The 15,287-nt window shown below is 38.0% G+C and overlaps 1 protein-coding gene across 7 annotated transcripts in view; it reads left to right on the forward strand.

Annotated features, from left to right (window-relative positions):
* The window catches only part of otud7a (OTU deubiquitinase 7A), a 107,576-nt gene that overhangs the window by 59,144 nt on the left and 33,145 nt on the right, over positions 1–15,287 (forward strand). For 3 of the 7 annotated variants that reach the window (XM_088641610.1, XM_088641607.1, XM_088641611.1), the window contains one exon: positions 3,403–3,557. In XM_088641610.1, coding sequence (XP_088497736.1) covers positions 3,473–3,557 — 85 coding nt within the window. In that variant the 5' untranslated portion in view covers positions 3,403–3,472. Of the gene's footprint in view, positions 1–2,035; positions 2,261–2,378; positions 2,506–3,402; positions 3,558–15,287 lie in introns of those variants that run through there. The other 4 variants (XM_088641612.1, XM_088641613.1, XM_088641609.1 and 1 more) reach the window with 4 other exon arrangements.

Raw genomic sequence — 15,287 nt, forward strand, 5'->3', positions numbered from 1 at the left:
GGACGTCCCTTAAGATAAAAGTGCCAGCAATAAATCAGTAAGTGGATGAGATGTTTTATTAACGATAAAACAAATTTGATTTCTTAAATGTCACATAAGGAGACTTTTTTGGCTAGCTATTGCAGGTCTTACTCTTAAGGTGGATATTCTCTTGTTTGCAGCAAGAATTCAATTTCTGGTTTGGTGAGAAACATGAGTCCTTACACTTGTCACTTGTCTGTACACTGTCACGACAAAGAGTTTTTTACTGACGAAAATGTTTTTCTAAGCATGGAAGTACAATGTCTGTGTACTACACTTGCTGTGGAGCAGCAGTTGTGAAGTTACTGCACAAGACTGTGTGTTAGTGTTTTCAAATCTATGAAGAGTGTTTCTGAAATTAATTAATTTAGCTGTCACTTTTATCCAAAGCAGGTTAAATAAGTTCAGGAGGGTAGCTGCGTCGGCATGCGTAGGCTGCAAAGGAACAAGTAAAAGAGAAAACGCAACGTTTCGGCCGTGGAGCCTTGACACCTGAAGAAGGCTCCACGGCCGAAACATTGTGTTTTCTTTCTTCTTTTTTTCAGCATGGAATAAACCTATTACTTGTTCCTTTGCAGGTTAAATAAGTATCTCATTATGCAGCCTCAGCAATCTGAGTGATGTACCTTGCACAAGGGTATAAGATACAGAATTTGAACCCAGAACCTAATTATGAGTTCAGAGTCCTAACCGCTACTCCAGAATGCCACCTCAACTACTTTACCTTTGTAATAAGTGGTCCTTTCATATCTCAGAAATATAAGATTGGGAGAATATTCACCCAGAAATTACTCTGAACTAACATTTCCAAACAGATCAATATGATCAATTCAAATAACATTTCCACATATTTCTTTGACCTGTGGATGCACTAGCCCACAACATAAAAAAAACGTAAGGTTGCTATTGAACATACAGTAGCATGTGTATTTAAGATACAAAACGGACAAAGCTGTTTTTTCTATTTTTAAACAATGCCGATGATTACATTTTAAATGTACATTTGAAAGTAGTTTTGATTGAACTATGCAGAAGAAATCCATGATGTAATTCCATACCTTTTTGCTTCTTGTGATAAACTACAGGTCAGAGCATACTCTCAATATTTAACAAAAAGTGCAAACCTGATAGCATTAATAAAGATTTTTAGAGTCTAGTTAGTTCATATGAAAATACTGTAAATAAGACCCTTTGGTAGGTGGGGCTTTTTTCCAAGGGTATTTGAAGTTCAGAGTCTTTCTACTGAATGAGCTCGTCATTTGTCCCTGGTGCTGTCTAATTAATCACTTCTTACCACTCGCATATACTTCCAATATTTAGCGTCTGTCCATATTGTACTGCCGTATAACCAACATTATTTAATAAAGGGTAAAATACCTCTTCTAATGCTTTTTCTGGACAACATCCAAGATAAATTCTAATCAGCCACAGTATTTTAGAGAGGGAGAAAATATTTTTATGTTTCAGTTGTGTAATGAATGATAAAATAATACCCTTTCAAGCACTGGATCATGCAGAGTAGATTCATACTTTGAGGTATTTAAAGCATGCCTCTGCTATAATGAAAATAAAAGAAGTATAGGTTATATACTGTAACTAACCTCTTCTGCAATAATGTTTTGTCACATGTTTGTTTGTCTTGTTTAAGTAACATTCTAGAAACAGAGTATAAACCTGTTATTAATGATATTACAGACAGTCCTAAAAATTCATAAATCAATACAAAATACAGAAAATACCCATAAATAAGGGATAGGTTGTTGACACTGGTTTGTGTACCTGTATGACAACTGTAAGCCAAGTAGCCAGTGGACCATCAACTGTTTAAAAAGGAAAGAAAACAAAGAGATAAAAACACAACAGAAAGAAGTAAAACACGATGGACCGTCTCACTGGTGTTGTGGTTCGAGTAGCTGTGAATGCTCTTGCTCTCTAGGACATGAGTCATTATCACACACTAGTGGAATTGTTAGTCTTCTCAGCTAGAGGATGGTACAAAATGCTGACAGTAAGCTGCTGAATACACATTGCATTGCTCTGCGCGTGGAACAAGTGGCTCACTTGACAAAGGAAGCTTTACTTCCTACTGAGCACGAAGAGGTCACCTCGTGAAATAGGTTTTTTCTTTTTCTTTTTCCATTGAGAGGATCAGTGTCATTCTCAGAGGGGCATGGGTTAAGAGGCTCTCCTCACTTAGTTTCTGGCTGGTTGCAGAGTAACAGGTGCTTGGTGGATTCAGGTAAAGGGCTGTTTTCCTTGAGATTAGCATTCTGTGGGCTGCTTTTGCTTTCATTAATGCAAATAAGAAGTGTGCTTCCTGCGGCGTTTTCAACAACACCAGTGGATGGAAAGTATCTTAAAATGGGCCCATGTATTCATCTTGAGCGGATAACTGCAAGGCGAAATGCTGTGGGCTCACTTCTAACAGAATCATAGGACCATGTCTCTGCTTTATTGGCCAAGCGTCTGTCGGGGGGAGTTACAGTATGTGTTAACAGACATTTAAATTTTGCTCTATTTGTTGTTTGTGCTTGTGCATGAGCTCCTTTAGGTAGTTCATTTTGTTTATTTTCTGTGTTTTTTTTCTGTTCCTCCTTCAGAAAATGACGTTGAGCACAAAAAGGGGCACTTTTTTTTCTTACTTTCTTCTTAAAGCGTTCACTGGTCAGGTTGTTGTTATTTGGGAATAGTATTGAAAATTGTTTTTATTTGAAAATTGTATTTTTGAAACATGGTTATCTGTACATTTGTTTTGCCTCCAGCTCTGTGAGGAACAAGACACTTGATGACAAGTGATGTTTCTTACTGGATTTATTGCTGCGTCTACATGTGACCCTAACAGAATGAGAGGTTTTCCTTCTGTGCTACATTCCTGATTCTAGCTCTCCTGCTCTGTTGTGTGAGCAATACCATAGAGCATGTTCTCTGTTTCACATTTATTCAGGGAATCAGTAGTCAATTTAAATTGCGTTAAAGTATTATTATATTGAGAAAGTGTGTTTTATTACATAACTGTCCTATATGCATTTTCAGAATGCATTTTATAGATTTATACTCACATTGCTTTACATGGTATCTATCTACCCATTTAAGAATCATTAACAATAGTGAACAGCTGTTTGGAACATTGATTTATGTTCTTCAGGCTTTTCATGTTAACTTTTAAAATTGGGAATGAGTAATCAAATAAACCACATGTATGCTTGGACTGAACAGCAGCCCTAATGAACTATGATGATGAATCACAAATCTTAGCTCTTAAGTTCCCTTTTCCTTCCTCACTGGTTATAGTAACTACACTACTGGTGTACGTGCGGCTAAGGCAAAACAAATGGTTCTCGAGTGATTCCCTCTCTCAGTCAAGTGTCCTTGTGTTTCCAGATGAGAGATTAAAAGCCTGGCGACGACGAAGGGTTCTGCTGCAGCCTGGGCAGCACATCCACATGATCACATGACTCTTGATATGGACGCGGTCCTGTCAGACTTTGTTCGGTCCACAGGGGCAGAACCGGGTCTGGCAAGAGACCTGCTGGAAGGTAAGGAAGCTGATTCTTGGACGATTTGCGGTGTCACAGAAGCATAATGAGCTTGTGGTTGTACAAAATTGCTTTCTTTTGCTACGAATGGGAACAGGAAGGTCCTTTTCCAGTTATAGGTGTGTACTGTTGTATAAACAAATTCTTGTAGCATTGTTGCCAACTCTGATTTGTCCTCTGTGTTTTTTTTTTTTTGGTGGTATGAATCTTACATACCACGGCCTTGACACAATACAAGGTTCTTGTGCACCTTTCGTGAAACTTCAGAAAATACTTGTCTGAATGCTGTGTAAGGGTTGTACAAGTCCAGAAGTATTAGAGCGAAGCTAGAGGATCGTTTATAGTCCTTGCACTTACTAGATGCAGTAGATGCAGTCTTTTTTCTCAACTGTTTTTTATTCTTTTCGATTCCTGTAAGTGGAGCACACAGCTTTCTATGGATCTGGAAATAGTAAGACTGCATTCCTATAGATCTATCTGTATCCTGACAAGAAGTTAGACCACTGCAAAGATTGTTTGCATAAAACCAGAGTTTTTTGAACACCAGAAATTAATCTGTAGAATGTTTAAGCTAATGACTAAATAAGGACATACTCATCTTCTTATTTCCAGCTTGTATCACCAAATCAAGACTAGTATTCCTACTTTATATCTTGTGAGATATTTTTTAAATATTTAGTAACAAAGACATGTTGAAGTTTGTTTTCTAAAGATCTAATGGATCAACACACTTTATCCTTTTATGTTTTCCCTCAGAGTTTATGGTGTGGTGATGGTACATAGGTGATGGTAAATATTTTTAATTTAAAGATGGTTATTTGAAGACGGTGGTACAGACGGAGGCTGTTATTTTGCATATGAACTGTTACGCTCCAATTATCAGAGAAACCTCCAGACTCACTTTTGCCTTGAGTGGAAAAGACAATTAGATTCTACGGCTAGTTTAATGAAGTTTCCAAAGTGAATCTCCTGGTTCTTGTTCTTGTCTGTAGCACTGTTTGGCATCTTTAAAGTTTTCCTTCAGATGTTTTGTGTTTAACTCCTTGTTCCTGAGTTTACCGTTGTCTTCTATAAAAAAATTAAAATTGTACAGTGAAGAATCATGAAACATGAATTGATGCTAGTGGGCAGACACATATTTTAGCAACAAATAGTAACACCAAGCGAAAGTGTACAGTAAACAGGTTACATACATATACATACATGTACATATATACAGTACGTACAGAAGTCTGTTTAACCATAGACTCTTTTTCTGCTTAATAGTGTTGTGAAACAAAGTGCTAATTCATATTTACATTCCATAATTCTCAATGGCTGCTTGCTCTAAAAGAACACACCATAACCTGGAAGAGCTTTCCTTGTATGTATAGTGGATTATGTTTCATTTAGATTGTTATTTTGTGGCAGTGGAATTAATAAGAAATGTGTTTTTAGTCTATATTTGCCTAAATGCCCAGGGTGAAAGGTTTTTATCCATTATCCAATGTCGAGTTATCCATTTAGATGCATTTTAGTGGCATCTTTATTTCTCCTGTCTTCCTGATAGACATCTGATTGAGATTTTCTCTGTGATAATTTGGCCCACACGTAGCAGAAAACTTTAAAAGAATGGTGAGCCAGACTGTTCAGCACTACTGAACCTATAAGACTTACTGTATGTGGGTTTCTGAAACGGTAAGCTATAGTCTATGTGTCATGTGTTTGGAAGAGAACCTGTGAATCATAGTTGAGCACTGTTTTATTAATGGAATGTTCATGGACACATATGACTGACATTTAGACATGTTTCCCAATGAACTGTAGATGGATTGAGTGACTCATACACACTAGGCATTAAATGCATGCTTAATATGCATTTGTTTTCCATGAGATTAAATTTACCCAATTTTTTATATATGTAGATTTGATTTCTTCACAGAAAAAAAAACACTTTACGTTGCAGGTGTATTTAAAAAGTAGCTGTAAAAAGTCTAAGACAGACTTTCTAACAAGACATAAAAATTGATCCAATCTATGGAAAAATAGCAAATCTGTAAATGTATCTTACGTGGTATTCCAGGTCTTTAATAAAATAGGTCATTTTCTCCATTAAAAGTCTTTTGTGTAACTTCACCACTGTTCAGTCTTTAAAAATAAAGAGCGATTTGTGGTAAACTTCCCTTCACTAGATATGAAGGAGAAATATTGTGACAAGCTAATTTAATGCAAAGTAAATTTATAAATAATTTTGATATTTCTTGTTTGTTGGTTTTGAGTGTCTCTTATAATATTGTATCTGAAAACAGTGAATCCTGTCACAAGAGGTGTTTTGAAATATAAAAATATAAAATATAAAATATAAAATATAAAAATCACTTGTGACCGACTGTAGGTCTTCATGCTACACATTTATGAGAATTGATCCATAGAATACCCTGTAAAAACAAACCCAGAGACAAACTGTACTTTTAAATAGCTGGTTTGGGGTGTGACATGACAGGATTTTTTAAAATAGGCATCTCCAAGCCAACAGGCACACCAAACACACAGCTGTAAAGTTGTAATCACCAATGCCTTGATTCACATTGTAAGGCAAAAATCAAAACACCACAACCAAATAAATCAAAACAAAAGCCTAAGCTCTTTTGAGCTCCTTCTAAGTCCCAACCATCACGGCTGAGCAGCAGGTACACTGCTTACCAGTCTCCAAGTGAACAGTTCTCACCAGTGATTGGTTGATGATAATATAACCTATTGGATATAACGATGAGGTTAAGTACAAGATACTCTAGGGCAAAACAAAAAATTAAGTGAGCCATGATTGCTGAAATGGATGGCTAAAATCAAGTTTTTCTTCAGCTGATTACCACACCAGGCACAGGTTCAAGTGTCTAGGGTATGATTATAACATCCAGGCCTTGCATTTGCAAATACTGAATATACGGTACAGTAATGCTTCTGTTTTCTCACTTGCTATGGCATGCATCAAAAGTGTTTTGATTTTGATGATTTATTAGGTATAGCAGTGTCTCATGTCTCATCGCTGTTTTTTTTTGGTTAATTCTGCTTAAGGAATAAGGTACAGTATAACTCTGTGTCAAAGTTTGAGATGGATGAAAAACCAAGGTCTCTTATACATGTGCTATACCGGCTTGTAATTATCATTGACATCACTTCTTGAAAAGCCATACTGTACATCCCATAGTAAGCCTGTCTATTTTGCTCCAACTCAACCCATTCCCCAGCTTTGCAGCTACTTCCTGGTTAATACTGTCTCTATGGGGCTCCTTTCATCCTGGTCCTGTGGCCAGGTGGTTGGTCCTCAGCCAATTGGGTTAAGCCACTGCTTATACCTAACTTCTCAATAAACATTCCTTGATGCATTTTCTTATTTGATGATGTTATTCCTCTTGAATTAAAATTACAGCTCTGAAATGGAGATAACAGTGTGTGTATATATAATCTATATTTAGTATGAACAGCACAAAACCTATCGCATTATGCGTCATGTTTAAGGTTGCTTATTATGTTATGGAAGGACATTTTTTTAAATTTGAAATGAAGGAGTCATTTCAATTTGAAATGAAAGATCTGTTATGTTTCACATGCAACAGCCTACATCTAGCTTGTCTTGGTTTCCTTATTGTTTTCAATAAGATGTATTTCATTTGATCAGTGTAAGACAGGTGCACACTCAGTGTTCTGTAATGTATATCTGCAGCTTAAAGTGACTTATTCTGGCACCTTTTCAGTGATCCCATTGCTATAAGTACTGGAAAAATGATATACTTTATTTAAACCCTGGCCAGTGTATTTGAGTTAAACATCTGCAAATTATCAGAATGCATTTATACTGTTTTTGGTTACAAAAGGTTACCAAAGTGCTATAAAAGCTTGATAGGGAATTATAAGGAAATATCACTTGTGATACGTGCGTCTCAGAAATAAAAGCAGATAATGGAATGGATTGTATTAAGCAAAATATTTTTGTTTCTAGCCACAGTTGCTTTATGGTTAATGAATACGAATCCATATTTTATCTGACATTCAGACTCATTAAACGTAAAGAAACCAAAATGTAATTTAACAAAGTCAGTTGTTTTTGGTTCATTCACGGCATAATTATTTGATTTGATGACATAGATTGTTTTGTCATAGATTGTTAAAACATTGCAGAAAGGTCCTGTATTTTGAAGGCGATGAGTTGATCCTTTCCTCTTGAAGTGAGATAGATGAGGAGTTTTCGGTCATGTTGTTTTACTTGTGTTCATCTGTATTTGAATGATTTTTTCTCTGTCGTTAAAGCTGTTCATCACGTGCAGAATATGAATGTGCACCATGGCACCCACCCCTCCCCCAAGACCGAAAATGCAAATTATGATTCAAGCTTTATATTCCCATATGAAATTCCTCATGTCGTTTCAGGAATGAGGCAGGGACGAGGTGGGATTTCAGACATGTTCTGCCCTGCTTTCAGTTTAACATTTGTTTTCTCCAAAAGCCAGTCAGTTTCTTGTGGTCATGACTGTCTCAGGGAGTGCCAAATTACTAGACAAATTGAGTGCGTTTGTGGTAATGGATGTGAGGCTTCCTTTTCTGTAGGATTCATGGATCATCGGCGGAATGTTGCTTAACCTGCAGTCCAGATCAGATTCAGCCTTATTCTCGACCTTGAACAGTTGAGGTATGAGTTCAAGTGCAACACTACAGACAGTAGTGCACAGACCACCAAGTGAACAAGTCTCCTTAAAATATAACCTTTAAATCTTTTCACTTTACGCACCAGCTCATTTTGCCCCTACTGATATGTTTTTCTGCAGTCTAAATGTAGGGAGTCCTTGTTCACAGGGGATAAGAGCACATATTTATCTAGTGAAGGTGGGACTTGTATTAGCCTTTGAGGAGAATTTTGCCATGTGAGGTGGCTTGCATGAAATGCTTCATTTCTTGGACAAGGATGTTGATGGGCTGCCCTCTAGGGGAAATGGCACTGAAACTACCTTTTGGTGCTGGAGGGGAGGGGGGTTTCTGCTCTGATTCTACTCATTGGGCTTTGGGTGGTCAACCCTCAAGTTATTTACTTCATGCTACGGCCAGTACACTTTCTATGGAGATGGACATCATCAGAGTATTGCAACAGTAGACTAGTGTGCCAGGCCAGAGTTCTGAAGAGGCCTGCTTAAGGTCTGGGAAGTTAGTGGGTTGAGGTATTTTATTATCTGATCCTAACAGTTATATTTGTTATATTTTAAAATTAATTTATTGTAGTTGTTAGTTTCCTCTGTGCAGAAAAAAGAGCAAGAACTCTGCCTCTATTCGAGAGATTATTGTCACAATGGTTAAAGAGAGTAAATACTTTAAAACTCGTGAAACGTGACATGGGCCCATGATTCCCCAATAGTCACAGAGAGAAAATGGCTCTGTGTGTCTTAATGGTGGCCATGGTAACGGTTCTTGTGCCAAAATCAGGACATCTGATGGGGAGGATTAATTTGCATTAAACTGAAGGCATCTCTGTATTTATTTTAAAGTAAAACATAATAATTTAATTTAGATTAAACAATTTAATTAGCTTTGAGCATGACTAATCAAGCACAGCATAAAAATGCCTTATCAAAAGACTGCAGTAGCAAAGAGGGAAAGTAGTTCTGTATAAGATTCGATATTTCTGTAATAAAGTGTTACTGCATTTCTTTAAATAATGTGGACGGTTAAAAACAAAATTACATTATGGTCATAAAACTGTTAAGCAGAATCCTCATTTCTTTTTTAATCAGTTCTATATTTCTATGCAAATGGTGCAAAAAATGTTTTCTATGTAGCTGAAGTGAGGCTGTTAGAAATGTCAGCACAATAAATAATGTGGAAGTTTATGATTTTTTATCAATGAAACTCATTTACAGTATAACAGCTTGCAATTAATTGCCACATATAAGCACTCCAGTCTTTATTGAATGTTACATAACAGATGGAAAAATCATCTCCACATAGCAGTAAAGTCTCTTAACTTCACCCTGTTGTCCTGTCTTCTTCCACCCAACTGGAGTATTTTTAAGCGCTGTGTGATATTTGTAAACACATTCTGAGAGCTGAGTGCGAAAGAGTAGGGTCAGTCTGGAATTACACTGATGCTGAGATTCAGCTTATAAGAAGTCAGCAGCTTTAAAAGACAGTGTTCCAGTAGTCCAAGAACAAAGTGGCCAAGTTGGTATGGATGTAGCAGTTAGGTGCTGTACATTCAGCTGAAAAGATATTTAGAAAATGGAATCGGGATCTGGATGCATGTGAAATTGAGTTCTTTCCAGAGGAGTGGCTGAAAGCATCCTTTGGACTTCCAGAGTGTGCACAACTGAAGGGGCTGTCCTCAGATCGTGTGGGATCTCAGCTTCTCTGGAGTTTTCTGTTTGGACACCCACGTGTGCTCTTAATCGGAATGCAAAACTGAAACACTCTGTGCTCGACAAGATTTCAGCTCAAAGCCCTTTTTTATTTCATACAGTATGTTATTATTCCTTTGCAGTTGTGTGTCACAACATTGATTATCATAAAGGGCGATACTACAAGATACAAGCCTGTTTTGTAAATTGTTTTGTAGCATTTAGACGTGGGTGATCTCAACAACATATGTTAAGTGTTTCTTTTCTGTTGTGTGAACCCCAGTGACATTGCTGTAAATAACAAAAAGGAGTCCAAAAATGTGGGCACGCAAAATTTGGTTACTTGTTTTTATAGAAAACAAATTGTAAATATTAAAAATACTCTATTAATACAAGTAAAGAATAAAGAATTAAAAAACAGCAGAAACACTATGACTTCCTTACTCCTGATTGTTACAGTATATTTCACATGATCATGAGTTGCAAAGATGAGTTGATTGCTCAACTTAGATGTAATGGTTTACTGTGGCCTAAAATGCCATGCTCGATTTTTATTGCTCCTATGGGTACCTTGATGGACAGTGTGTATGTTGGCTTTTTTATGCTGGGATGTCTGACAGTGATAGCAGTGCAGTCAATTTATTTTATAGGAATAGAACCTGACATGACTCTTCTCAAATGCTATACTATTGAGATGTGACTTGGAATCCCATGGTAGTCACATGAATATCAGAAGTATTATTTTCCCAACTATCAGTTATGTTTTTACAAGTTGTTGAAGTGTGTTAGTAATTGGAAAAAAATCACTCCACAGCATAAGAGTGCAGTAGCTTTGTAATTCATCTTTTGTGAAGAGAAGGCATTTAAGGACATGTCAGAATACTGAAGGAGCTGGGGGACATTTCAATAACATTCCTTCAGTCTAAAGAAATCAGACAAGATAATTTAAAATATGAAGATGAAAAAACATTACCTCACAAGTTAAACTGAGATTGAGGGATGGTTATCCTTTGAATTCCTTTGATATAAATAGACAGGCGACAGCTGTGAAAGTTATTAATGTGTCAGAACCGCAATCAGAAGATTAGTTTATTATACAAGGATTACAATTTTTAAAAATTTCCAAAAAAAAAGTAAAGTACAGTACATAGAAACTTATTCTATGTAAGGGGGAGTACATTAGGAGCTATCATTCAAATTGCTGAGTGTATCAAAACAAACAGGCCTTTTGGGAATGTTTCTGTTTAATGTTGTGGTACATTACAATTCATATGTTGTGGTACATTGTTTATTTTGGGTTAAGAGTATATTTTCATATTAGCAATTGTTTTTATGTTTGGAGGCTCTCCTGAAGCTCATGAGATCTGTAGTAGTGTCTTTGTTTCATTAGTGTGAAATTGGTGTGCAGTGTCTTCTGTTCACTGTAAGTTGGTGCAATCTGAGAATGGAACCCCTTTGGCTGAGTAGATCTGAGACGTTCTCCCTTTTACAGTAGCTGGATTGCAGATCAAAAAGGTAAGAGCCTCAAAGTTAGACTATAGGTGTAACATACAGAACTCCAGTGACTGCCACTGGTCCAAAGTGCACTAGCCTAGACCAGGGGGGTCGTTTTCTGTGCTTCTGTTTCTAGAGATGAATTGCCTGTTGTCTGTATGTATCAGTATATTTACACAACTGAATGATCAGTTTATGGCACCTCCCTCCCTGACCCACTGACACTGACCCAGTGCACTGACTTCGGCCAGCCCTTAACATTCATTGTTCTCTTGAACAGCGGGGCATGTTGGTTCCTATCTCCCTTGATTGTTCACCAGGTTAATGCTGGTGTTGAGGTAATTCAGGGCTTGTGCAACAGTCGAACCCGCTGTCATCAGTGATGAAATGATCGAAGTGACCCCAGAAACATTTTATAAATCTACAGAATCTGTATACTTTTTTTCCCCTTTCATCCATTTTCTAACCATTTCGTCCAATACCGGTTGGCAGGGGAGGCAGAGCTTATCCCAGCAAGCACAGGGAGGAAGGCAGGGTAAACCCTGGGCAGGACACCGGTGCAGTGCAAGACACACACAGACACGCACACACTCACCCCTGGGCCAGTTGACCTAGAAGCCAATTAACCTACCAGTATGTCTTTGGACTGTGGAAGGGAACCAGAGCACCTGGAGGAAATTCATGCAAACACATGGAGAAGATACAAATTCCATGCAGATGGAACCCCAGGACTGGAATTGATCGCATTGCCCCACTGTGCTGCCCTATAGTTTTTTTTTAAAACATACCGTTTTAGAAAAAACTGTAAATTAAAAAAATAGGGTGCCAAGATAAGTATATATGCAATACAAAAAATGCAAGCCTAAAGCAGACAGGCCATATCTATTATGCTGTACGTGTTGGTGGTAGCTGGTTTTTAATGGAGAATTGGTAAAGCTCACAGTGCCACCATGTGGTCTACAATCTTACAAATTTCATTAAAGCGAGAATGAAACTGACATGCATCTGACGAAGGTCACAGTGTTTTTCCATGCAGAAGTTCTCTTAACTAAGAGATAAAGTATATTTCGGTAAAACAAATGCTTACCAGCATACGGCCTTTATGTTGACTAGACCAAGAGTCATGTTAAATTAGATATCCACATTCACATCTTTTTCCACCACACTCTATTCTTTCTAAAAACAGTAAACATGCTAGGCGGCCTGATGTACACTAAGAATCCTGCTCACATTTATTGCAGCACAAAAATATTTTGATGATGCTTTCAGAGTTGGTTGGACTCTCTGTTTTCATGTGATGGATTTTGTTGATGGTGCTCCCCATGAAAAGGCTCTCTGTAAAATACAAAAATTGAATAAAATAGAATGTGAACTTTGCTCCATCTTGAAGTTTAAAAAGTGTTAAGAAAAGCTTTTAGAAAGAGTAGCATTTCTGCAGTATACGTAGAACGTTCACTGTGATTGTGTGCTTGGCCACACACATCCATTCCTAAAAATGCAACTCAAGAAGAAACAAAAATTAAACCTGATACAGTATGCTCCTGAAAACTACTGGCCTTTATATTACCCTGGTCTGTTTTATCAGGGGAAATTTTCTTTCCATGACAAAATTGTGAAGGAAAATGCATAATACTTCTACATTCCAGTGCTTTGCTCAGAGCAGTTCTAATACAGGCAAATTATTTAACAAAGTAAAATATTACAAGCTAAATAAAGAATATTTATCTTATTTTTTTATATATTTTTTATATCTCACAGCTTCTGTACAAACCCTGCACAAGGGAGAATGAGGAAATGTAATCTGTTTAACACACCATAGGCTACATAGCCCTGTGCAGGAGGTTCAGTGCCAGTTAGTGGAGAATCACATCCTCTGCCCACAGTACTGCAAACCTCAGGCAGCCAGGAAGCTGTGGGGGTTCTCAGCTCTTCGCTGTGTTGCTGAGAGCTGAGAGAGCCTTGATTGACCAACCCCTCTTACCCTCGACTGCGTTTGGCCCACTGACATTTTTGTCACTAGCAGCTAGTCAGCTAGTGACATGACCCAGGCTCGATCGTGACATCTCGCTCACAAACTACACTAAGATCACTTTACTTTATTGGCCCTATACAATTTCTTGCATTAGGAATTTGTCTTTTCACATACCCCAGCTTGCTCTCCATGAGACACACAGGTACACAGATGGGGAGAGAGAAGCTTGGGGTCAGAGCGCAGGGTCAGCCATTTATACGGTGACACTGGAGCAGTTGGGGTGAAGGGCCTTGCTCAGGGGCCCAACGGAGTAGGATTCCTCTGCCGGCCGCAGGTTTTGAACCAGCAACCTTCCAGCCACAGTCGCAGATCCTGAGCCACAGAGCCACCCCTCCGCCCACCACACCCTGTGCTTGGACATACACCTTTATGCCACTTGGTAGTTCTCACAATTGTGGTTTTGAATAGCTTTTTGGATTTTTTTTTCCGTCTGTAGAAAAGTACTCTCTTTGCATTTAAACGTAAGAATTTTTACATTCCACGTTTTACTCCCCCTAGGAAAAAGAGACAGATAAGGAATTTTAAGTTGAGGAAAAAATGTCAGTGAGTGAAATTGATTTTCTCCTGCTCTGTTCAGAATGTGATGGACGTGGAATTTTCCAAAAATGCATCATCCACTCTTGATGACAACCCTTGGTCAAGATGTTGCGGGGAACATGATATAAAAAATGAGAGATTGTTTCTGGAGGGGAATTCTGGGTGTGAGTGTCCTGCCTGCAGGTTTTTGAAGAGGCTTGCCTTCTGTATATCCGGGGGGATTTCCTGTGTTCAGCACATACATGTCTTGCAGCTGAGGCCGAGGCATCTGCTGGTCTCAAAGCACAAAGCTCCCTGAAGTCCCTCTGAAGGTGCTCTTCTGCAGCGTGGTACTCTCCTGACCGGGATGTGGTTTTCTAGCTGTCAGCTCATTGGGCCAGCCATTTAACTCTGAGTACAGCTGACCTTGCTAGAGTATCTTCTCATTTCTGCTCATTCCTTAATATACCTGATTATCATTTTGATCTGAGGAAGTACCTCTTAACAATTTACCTTAACACATCATAACCAATCATGTCATAATGGGGTTCAAATAGTCATCCTAATTATTCATAATACAGCCATATTTTAGGAGACTTGCAGTAGCCATGCAGGTGCAAAGACAAGGAAATGATTGTAATGTCAGTAATGAATATATTTTAATTGCTGCTTGCATTTCAAACCTCAGACGCGACAAAGTGTTTTCTAAGTCCTTCAAACAAAGCTGAAAGCAATGTCTTTTAAGTTGTTGCTTTATAGTTGGGATTCAACTGTTTTTTTTTCACATTGTGTGATAGTAATTGGCAGCTCCTGTACATTCTCCCATTACTGCTTGTATTTTGCTCTGCAGTTTTATAACCTGCACCTACTGTAACCTGTGTCTGTGTGTTAGACTTTGACCTCCTGTGTAGCTCATTAGCTGCTTTTTAAGCCTTAGATAGGTCAATAATTGCTTTGTATACAATTTAAAAGCACATGTATGGTGTCTTGCCATTTGTTTTATCTCCAAAGCCTCAGTTGTCCAGTTATGATCCAGGACAGAAGTCGTTGTAGTGACACACCATGTCAGCACTACCTATGTACTCACTTCACTAGAAAAGGCATTTTTATGGGCTTCTATAACATTTCAAAGGTGTTATATGTTTTTCCAATTTATTGATGTATTTTATAGGTTAATATTGAGATTTCAGCGGTTTAATATTTCTGAACAGCTGGAATGTGAAGTGTTGCTCGTGCTATCACTAGACTACCATAGCAGGTTTTCAGGGAGTTGTTCAAGAGCTAACTCTCGGGCCTCTAACAATTCCCCTTTGGCAACCCTGAACTCCC

Source organism: Lepisosteus platostomus, chromosome 7, assembly GCF_059453375.1.
Source record: "Lepisosteus platostomus isolate fLepPlt1 chromosome 7, fLepPlt1.hap1, whole genome shotgun sequence".
Classification (NCBI taxonomy): Eukaryota; Metazoa; Chordata; class Actinopteri; order Semionotiformes; family Lepisosteidae; genus Lepisosteus; species Lepisosteus platostomus.